At 25.6% G+C, this 9,215-nt stretch overlaps 3 protein-coding genes across 3 annotated transcripts; 1 reads left to right on the top strand and 2 right to left on the bottom strand.

Annotated features, from left to right (window-relative positions):
• Nucleotides 1-767: 767 nt before the first annotated feature.
• LOC115233538 (chymotrypsin/elastase isoinhibitors 2 to 5-like) lies at nucleotides 768-2,180 on the top strand. Its single transcript, XM_029804023.1, has 3 exons — nucleotides 768-857; nucleotides 1,146-1,261; nucleotides 1,891-2,180. Exons 1-3 carry the CDS (start codon nucleotides 809-811, stop codon nucleotides 1,969-1,971), a joined length of 246 nt encoding a protein of 81 aa, XP_029659883.1. The 5' UTR covers nucleotides 768-808; the 3' UTR covers nucleotides 1,972-2,180.
• Nucleotides 2,181-3,345: 1,165 nt separating this feature from the next.
• LOC115233529 (cysteine-rich venom protein 6-like) lies at nucleotides 3,346-4,429 on the bottom strand. The gene is made up of 3 exons (XM_029804011.1): nucleotides 4,213-4,429; nucleotides 3,918-4,015; nucleotides 3,346-3,618 (listed from the first exon to the last, which is right to left on the bottom strand). The coding sequence occupies exons 1-3, from the start codon at nucleotides 4,412-4,414 to the stop codon at nucleotides 3,538-3,540; spliced, it is 381 nt and encodes a 126-aa protein (XP_029659871.1). The 5' UTR covers nucleotides 4,415-4,429; the 3' UTR covers nucleotides 3,346-3,537.
• A 2,627-nt stretch (nucleotides 4,430-7,056) lies between these two features.
• Nucleotides 7,057-8,628, bottom strand: LOC115233531 (chymotrypsin inhibitor-like). Its single transcript, XM_029804012.1, has 3 exons — nucleotides 8,038-8,628; nucleotides 7,510-7,622; nucleotides 7,057-7,277 (listed from the first exon to the last, which is right to left on the bottom strand). The coding sequence occupies exons 1-3, from the start codon at nucleotides 8,084-8,086 to the stop codon at nucleotides 7,191-7,193; spliced, it is 249 nt and encodes an 82-aa protein (XP_029659872.1). The 5' UTR covers nucleotides 8,087-8,628; the 3' UTR covers nucleotides 7,057-7,190.
• Nucleotides 8,629-9,215: the final 587 nt, after the last annotated feature.

The raw sequence follows: 9,215 nt of genomic DNA, 5'->3' as shown, positions 1-9,215 counted from the left end.
AAATGTAGTTTACAAGTTTTGCGTTTACCTGCGAATCGCGTAATAATTGCTATTAATAACAAATTGATTTAAGATGGGATTTTGTGTTTTGAGTTGATAATCAAGAATGGAAGAATCATATGATGGGAATACGAATTTAAAACGAATCTAATATTAATCATTTTCTTTATTAATAAAGACATCAGGTCAAGTGACAAACTCGATTTTTGGATTACATTAAATAAGGGATCTCAATGAATGTGATATTACGTTTTTATGATCGTTTTTTTTAAAATAATTTTGTGTTACTATAAATATATAGTATACACACGCACATGCTACTGAAATTATAATATACCGTACACAAAAATATACGCAGACCTTTATAAATCTTAATTTAAATATCTTGTAATGGATGTCCTGTATTATGGGACTTCTATATAGACATTTTTTGCAACATTAAATAAAAATAATTTATTTATGATAAGAATATCAAAACACAAGTGTTATATCTATAATGATTGTTTTGAGGCTATAAAAAAATATGAGATTAATATTAAAAGTGTATGTGTATCAGTGTATCATACAAGTATATATGTATACAAAGTATATGTATGTAAATAAGTAGATGATTAACTTGCCATTATCGCGACAGATATGATTACAGAGGAAAACATGTCAACAATACCATACGAAAAATAAACTCGTTAGATTGAAGTAGCTCTTTAAATTGCCCCACCGTGTACACTGCAGCTTTAAAAGCCTGCACTGGAGCATTTAGTATCATAAATCGCACATTAATAGCACAAATAATATAAAAAAATTTACGATGGCACGGCTAATTGCTTTGTTCCTCCTTTTCGTTACGGTCTGCGTCTGTAAGTTTTCTAATTATTTCACTTTGATCATATGACATTGATTCATAAGAAATTTGTTTTAAATTCTCTTTTCTTTTAAATCTAATATGCAAAGTATGAATTTACTATGATATAATTATGCAGTATTCACATTCCGTCTTTTCTTACACAATGTTTTTGAAACATTTGATTTTACAATAGTGTGGAAAGATAAAAAAGTACAGTTTTAAGATACGTTTTACATATAAAATAATTTGATGTTAAATCAATTATTTTTTTGTGTATGATTTTATAACATACATTATTTAGACGGTTATTCTACAAAACCTCAACCATGCGGTTCTAATGAGGAATGGAATAAATGTGCAGTGCCAATATTTTGTGAACTTAAATGCGGTGAAGATGCTCCAAAGATATGTTCTAAGGTACGCAAATACAATAGTTATAATAATTATGTCATCATAATACTGGTTATTAAGTTGATTTATATACAGGGTGTCCGAAATAAAATAATACACTTGAATAACTTGTAAACAGTAAGTATTAGGAAATAATTATTAAATAAAAGTTGTAGAATATATAGTGGGTAAGTTGGGTATGATATCACCAGCCCATCACTTCATATTTCGGTTATCTCATTCGGTTTTTTTAAAATAGAACCACCCTATTTTTTATATAAATTAATTTTATATAAATTGATTCTTTGCAATATTCGGTGTAAAAAGTTATAAGGATAGAGGATAGCCAAAAATTAAATAATTTACGAGGTATTTTATACTTTAATTTGACATAATTTAAATATCTCTCGTAAAATATTCATTTTCTGATTATTTTACCTCAATACTTTTATGCGTAAAATAATGAAAGGAATCTCAATTGGTATAGTAATTTTTAAGAAAAAAAATGAAGTTGTAATGAGTAGCTATATTTATACCTACTGTTTATTTAGGTGTATTATTTTATTTTGGATACCCTATATTATATTCACTAATTTGAGTCAAAAATTGATTTCCATCAAGTTAAAAATGAATTTGTTTTCTCGTTTTAATTTTAGATATGCGTTTCCCGTTGTCAGTGCATAGCAGGATATAAGAGAAATTTAATTACCGGTCTTTGTGTTTCTGAGAATTGTTAATTTTTCTTGAAAATAGAATAATGAAATTTTTTGAGAAGCGAATTTGTTTCAGTGATTATTATACTTTAATTGTTAAATGTGTTTAAACTCTATTATATGTAGACTCTTGTTATTATGTTCAGCCGTTTATATCATTTTTACTGAAAGGTGTTTTGTTATGTGATAATTTTATTTTAATAAACGCTTAAAGTTTATTTAATTTTAGAATATTTATTTTCTTTTATATTTTATATATTATATTTCTTTTATATAATTATATGTTACAAGGAAAATATGCAATCTAGCAAGAAATTATTTCTGTGACTTTATTTGCTTTTTTCATATCTTTCTCTGTATAACTAATATTATATCATTATTATTACGAATTTAAATATATATACAAAAAGAATTGTTTTGATATGAGAAAAATTGTTATATGATATTTGACAAAAATGATGATAAATTTCCATTATTTACTATGTAATAACTGTGTGCTTCGAGAGATTATGTAAATATTATTAACGTCAAATAGCGTTAATTCGCGAAGCGCAAATGTGCAAATTACCAACTGTGATCATCAAACTCACCGATCGGGAAAAACATGTTGTCGATTTTAAGACACTTTTTAAGAGATAAAAGATAACGTTTAATGATCATTTTTATGTAAAAGTTTATCTATTTAAATTAAATAAAATTGTTAAATTGCGTTCGACGAAAAATTATTAATTTAATAATTATATTTTATTTAACGTAATAATAGATGCCTAATATAAGCTTCTATGTACATATATTGCAATAGCTCAAGTGTATATGTACTTTGCGTAGACTAAAAATATTTTGCTATTACATAAGAGAATAGATTATAGTTCTTAATGATGTTGAACTCCATCTATATACACAATGCTCGTGGCAATCGATTGTGAAACATAATAAGCGCGATTGCCGGAAGATTAAACTTATTGTTAGTTGTCATTTAGTTATCATTAGTCTAGTCTATCATTAGTCTATCATTAATCTAGGCGCTATCTGTCCATGTAATTGGTGTCCTGGGTTTTTTCAGATCTTCTATTTAGATAATTTAGGTTTTAGATATTTTATTGAACAGAGGATAAATTTATATTAGAAAATTTAATGAAGACATATGTATTTTTAAATATTTTTTTAGTTATTAAAAATATTGATACTGCATGGTCTTTTGAATATATATATTAAATTTAATTTATTTATTTTACAGTTTTTTTTTTTAGGAAAACATGCTTATAATTTGGAACATGTTTAAGATAAAAATTTGTATATAAAAAGAATCATGAATATATTAACGTTCTGGAAATATAAATAACTAATAAAATATTCTGATATGTATTTACATAATTTTTTTATTAAAAACACAAGCAACTTTCATAGTAATTATATAATATAATATAATTGTTTAAATTAAAAAAATTTGAATATCACTAAAAGCACTTGTCCAACAAATATACTATAGAAATCAGTAAAAATGCTTTGATCATACATGCTCATTTCGTATTATTTTATATCGACACAGTTGATGTTTGGAAATTATATTTGTTTAGTTGTTGAATGTGGTTAACAATTTTGCGTAGCTATGCATCTGTTTTCCCCGTTTCTCACATATCCCTGTATGCAGTCACATCCAGGAATACATGCCTGAAAATAAAATGAGAAGCATTAAAAATATATATAGAGATTTTATTTATAAAGAATTACTTTAGAATTCCGCATTCTACTCACACAAATATATTTTTATAAATTTTATTTACTAAAAAATACGCATGTAATTATGTAAAACAGCAAAAATATTAGCGATAATATAAGAATTATCTACTCGCATTTCTACGGTGCCACAAATTTAAGCAGATTTTGAAGAAAATTAAGAGAATATCTTTGAGATATTTTAAACAATAAAAAATTTTTTAATGCATTTTATTAGAGGATGCAATACTGACCAATGTACAGACAGGGGGAACTGGATTTTGGCAAGTGCTTGGGCACGACGAACCACAGCTGTTGAATACCTCGTTTACACCGCAGTGAGGCACGGCATCTACAAGAACGTATTTAAAAATTAATTATTTTTATCTTTTATTTAATAAAATTCTTATTAGTATGTGTAAGATATTGTCATGTTACCTGAAATATATAATTCTATTAATTATTTATAAAATCTTATGACAATATCAGTAAAAGAAATTTCAAGTTTGACTCGATATTTGATAATTTAATAGATTGTTTTAAACTTACTAATGGTAGCAACTGCGATGAGGAAGAGGAGAATTACGGCGCGGGCCATGTTTGTATTTCTCGATGCTATTCGATATTCGCTTGCGCCTGAGCAACTCAAGTTGGACTGATGATAAGTGTTCGTTTTACTGAGCTTATATACAATTTCGAGCGGCCTTCGCCCGCCACACGCCTTTCTCGAGATAGACATCTTTTTCGGCATAATTACTTCCTTTTTGTTCTTGATGTTCTTGCCTCAAGTCATCTCATAACGACTTGGTTGGAGGTTGGAACCGTTATCGAAATGTGTGACATGAATTTTAACTATGATATTTTCTATTAGTAGAGAATCTTATAATTTAATTTTAACTTGCTAGCAGAATTTGTGAATCAAATCGGTTTGTCTTAATCTTGATGTTTCAAACTTATATAATTGTTAGAACAGCTGCAATTATTGTTAAAACATTATTTTACTCTACTTATAATGCTTAAAATCTAGTTAGATTTTAGTTGTACAAATATCAGATAATTGTCAATAAATTTAAGTCTCAAAATATGTTTTTATATTTTACATTTTATCACACACACATATGATATAATCATAAATGTGACATGATAGAGAAATAATCTTTATATCTTCTAGAAGAATATTATCTCTCTTTACAAGTTCTAGAAAATTATTATCTTCCTTTTTTCGGAGTACATTATTTATCTTCGAATAATGTAGAATTTATTTGTCATTGTGCAACTAATCATACGCATTGCATTTAAAACACCTGTTAGTTATCGATATTGATAATATCTTCTATATGAGAACATTATGTGATGTACTTAGATATACTAGAAGAATTCACGCATATAGCGTATTAGCATACTAAACATACGTATAAATAGAGAAAAAAAATAAATTATTATTTATAAAAAAAATATTTATATGTTACATATTGTAATAATTATGATTACTATCTTTGATTATTAATTACTGATTATTATTATTATTTTGATTATATTAATTACTGATTATATTTATTATTGATTACAAATCTTTTTCTCGTTTCTATAATCATAGAAAAAAGCTGAAACTAATGAAATATGTTCTTCAACCAAAATATTTAAATTATAATTGCTTCAACTGAAAATAATATATGTAAATCATGTGATTGCTTATCTCGTTTAAGGAAAGAGTTTAAATAAGACTCAAATGATACGTTCCCGTTAATAAGGTCAATTATATCTTATCGGACTGACCCTTTCTGTTTGAATTCGGCGCATGTTTTCATTATGTATGTCCAAGAAATACATAATTTTATTTGGAGAGATTTACAACCAGTTATGTCTCTTGATATTTTCTCCATAGATATAAGTAGTACAATATTTACATTATTAGTAAGACTAAGTGAAATGTACTATATAAAATAGATAATATTTTATGTGTCATTTTACATATCATAAACATCTTTTACACTTTTTTAGATTTTACATAAAAATACACTGAAAAAAATTTCTCAGATTTTTTTATGTAAAACTTTTGAAACTATTTTATATGAAATCTTATACGAAATCTTATACGAAATTGACAGCAAAAAATAACGATCGAGTAAATTCTACTTATCGCTTTCAATCTAAGTTTAATCAATAACTGATTACCTACAAAAGTTGGTTAATCTATAATAATAGTATATCGATAGTAAAGTATCTCTCTCTCATTAAATTGATCATTGCGAGTGTGATTGTGCTCGTATAGTGTGCACGTAGCGACGATAAGAATTATTATCATTTCTGCTCTCTCTCTAACAGATTTTTAATATATATTTCTATTCTAATTTAATATGTATTAATATGTATTCTTATTTAATTTGCGTATTGCAATTAATGAAATAAGGTAATGTTTTATGTACGATTTACATTGACTCATTTTACGTTGTAGAATGAGATCATATTATGATGGATCTTTTGTTTCCTATCTTTAAAAACGAGATAAGGAAAAATTTATCATGTTATTGATCATAAAATGCACATAATGTATATATGGAACATAATTATGTTAAAAAAGATATAACGTTATTTTTACATCTGACTATTTAATATGTTTTCTGTTGTAATGTCAATTTCAAAGAATCTACTGCTGCGCGAATTAAATATGTAATTATATTTTTTTTCTACGAGTGGATATAAATAACGTTACATTTCACATTTGTATGACTATTTTTCTATTTTATTATAGAAAAAAATTTGATTAATATACGTAATATAATTATTTTTCTTTTTTCTTTTTTGATTCTGTATAGTCATATAACGAGCCAAAAATTAACTTTTATATTTTAATAGAATTATTCTAACAATAAATAATATAATAATTACTCTAACAATAAGTAATATAATATCTCTTTCTTTTTTCTAAATTTAAATATATCAATATTACTAACACATAGTGTATCCATATGCGATATCTCTCATAACAGTCAATATTAGCTAATATATTACTCGTTTCGTTGAAACCGAGTATTTGTTATTTAAACAGCATTGACGTATGAATCTTCGTTCAGTTCTTAGAAGTGCAATCAGAATGGAAAAAGTATATATTCTCTTTCACATGTGATTTTTTTTCTCATTTATTGATGGAAGAAAGATGTTTCTGCCATTTAATTTTTTTAATGAAGAATGTCGTATATTTAAAAATATGGAAATAAATATACATATATATATATACATATGCATGCATGCATATACGCTCGTGCACTTACACACACATATATATATATATATATATATATATATATATATGTGTGTGTGTGTGTCTATTTTTTAACTATTTTATTTATATTATCATGTTACATTCGGAGAGATGATATTACATATATATATTACACCACAAATTTATAAGTATAAAGATACAAAAGGGTTTTGACATCAAATAATATATAATTTAAAAAATAATTTTTTAATAATTGCGTAGCTAAAAAGTTGAAGTTTAAAAATAAATCATTGTAATTTCATTATTAACATTTGCAATCGCACGGACGGACACATTTATTGTGTTTATCTTTTAAGTACCCAGGTTTACATTGACAACCTTTAACGCACAGCTGAAACGCAAGTATATAAAAAGCTCACAAAATGTATAATATATTAGTACATTGTTTTATGAGAAATATATTGTATATATTGGTTTAGAGACATTTCTTGTATAATATTATAAATACGTATGATATTATAAATATATCTGATACAAATCTGTTAATGTATAGATATACATATTGCCTGCATTTATTTGTCAGATAATAATTAAAATACTTAAAAAAATAATTAAAGACTTACAGTAATACAAGCTTGCGGTTTTTTCGGGGGAATACACTTTGGAGGACACGCCGTACCGCATTCAGTCCATATTTCATTTTTTCCGCACTTTTGCGGCAGATTTCCCCAAACAGCTATAATAATTGATTAATTCATAAATATATAAGATTAGTAATAGCAATTATATTTATACTATAATATTAATATAATCTTATATGCTATTATATGCTATTATATATTTTATTAAATAAAGTAATTGCGTTATTTAATTTATTTACGAAACATAAAAATTAATATTAAGTTAAGTAAAATTAATTTTTTATAGTTTTAGTTATTATAAGTAATTTTCTTATTATTGAGAAAAAAAATATAAAAAGAAATAAAGTAAAAACTGCATTTGTGTGGTAAATAATATATAATAGTTTTCAAACAGAAGTTATAGTCTAGTTTTATACTTAAATAATTATTATGAACAATTAAATAAATAATATAAATATTATTAAAAAATTATATGTGTATCTGTAATAAAGCGCATTCTGATAAACTTACTTGATAATACTGCGACAACGACGAGAAGGCAGAAAACAGTGCGAGACATGTTTCAATATCACTCTGTTGCGGATTTACTACATACATACCGGGAAGATGACAAATCCAGCTTTTATATTCTTTTTGCTCTGATTCTTTTATCGTTTATGTTTTACGATAAGAAAATTTGATGAAAAGGTAACGCGTCTTTTACAATAAAAGAGGAAAACTTAAAACAATTTTCGTTATTACAATCTGTTTCTCCCAACTGTCGCACTATATTTTTGTTTTGTACACAAGACACTTAGTAGGTATATTCAGATCTTTTGGTTAGTCGATACCAATCATTTGAATATTACGTTAAGATTTCCTTGCCAGATAATCAGTGGAAAGAGTATGTTTCATATTGTGCGCCTTATTCCCATCCCATGGAGAATTAATTAAAGTTATGCAATGTGGAATCACATACACACACATACACGGATTTCTTCTCAAAGTGTACTTGAATGTTTTTATGCGTAAGATCTGGTATGTTAAAAAATATCTTGGAAAACAATATTTAAGATGGATTATTATCTTCTAACTGAATTAAAATTTATTTTATTAATAGAGTGATATACCTATTTATTACTACAATAATAACTATATATAAAAATTAGTGCTTATATTTCACCATAACATTATTTTATTATGTATATTCTGGCATTATAAGTTATATATATACATATCTTCTCTGAATATATTCCATCACATTGTGTATACATTTTACTAACAATGAAATAGGCATTCCTAAAAAGAGCAGGTCTGTTTCTTTTTTCTCTTTTTCTCTTTCAAATTAGTACTACTTAAATATAGATACAATAAAGAAGCTTAAAAAGTATTTCGCAGAGTTTATTTCAGTTGTCATCTCAATCAAACAGTCGATAACTTTTTCGCAAAGAATTAATCACGATATAATCAAGATATAAGTAAAATTAAATGTTGATACATTCAAAAGAATATTGCTGTGTACAATTTTAACACGATATAAGCTAAATTTCAAGATGAGTACATAAGATGTATAAATGTATAAATTATAACATTAATATATAGGGGAAAGTAGGGTAAAACCGGGTACCTTTTTGGATTTGTCTTCCTACAAAAAATCTGAGAGTAAAAAAAGTTTTGCCGACCGTTAGTAGTCTTTAGTGAACCTTAAA

The sequence above is a fragment of the Formica exsecta genome, unplaced genomic scaffold (assembly GCF_003651465.1).
Source record: "Formica exsecta isolate Colony F162 unplaced genomic scaffold, ASM365146v1 scaffold176, whole genome shotgun sequence".
Lineage (NCBI taxonomy): Eukaryota > Metazoa > Arthropoda > Insecta > Hymenoptera > Formicidae > Formica > Formica exsecta.
This window is presented reverse-complemented; position numbering and strand designations above follow the sequence as displayed.

Coding starts and splice junctions, on each gene's coding strand:
- LOC115233529 (XM_029804011.1), bottom strand. CDS start 4,414: ATGCCGAAAAAGATGTCTATCTCGAGAAAGGCGTGTGGCGGGCGAAGG. Junction 4,016..4,212: donor CATCGCAGTTGCTACCATTA/GTAAGTTTAAAA, acceptor ACGTTCTTGTAG/ATGCCGTGCCTCACTGCGGT. Junction 3,619..3,917: donor TTCCCCCTGTCTGTACATTG/GTCAGTATTGCA, acceptor TTTTATTTTCAG/GCATGTATTCCTGGATGTGA.
- LOC115233538 (XM_029804023.1), top strand. CDS start 809: ATGGCACGGCTAATTGCTTTGTTCCTCCTTTTCGTTACGGTCTGCGTC. Junction 858..1,145: donor TTTCGTTACGGTCTGCGTCT/GTAAGTTTTCTA, acceptor TACATTATTTAG/ACGGTTATTCTACAAAACCT. Junction 1,262..1,890: donor CTCCAAAGATATGTTCTAAG/GTACGCAAATAC, acceptor TTTTAATTTTAG/ATATGCGTTTCCCGTTGTCA.
- LOC115233531 (XM_029804012.1), bottom strand. CDS start 8,086: ATGTCTCGCACTGTTTTCTGCCTTCTCGTCGTTGTCGCAGTATTATCA. Junction 7,623..8,037: donor CGTTGTCGCAGTATTATCAA/GTAAGTTTATCA, acceptor CAATTATTATAG/CTGTTTGGGGAAATCTGCCG. Junction 7,278..7,509: donor AACCGCAAGCTTGTATTACT/GTAAGTCTTTAA, acceptor CTTGCGTTTCAG/CTGTGCGTTAAAGGTTGTCA.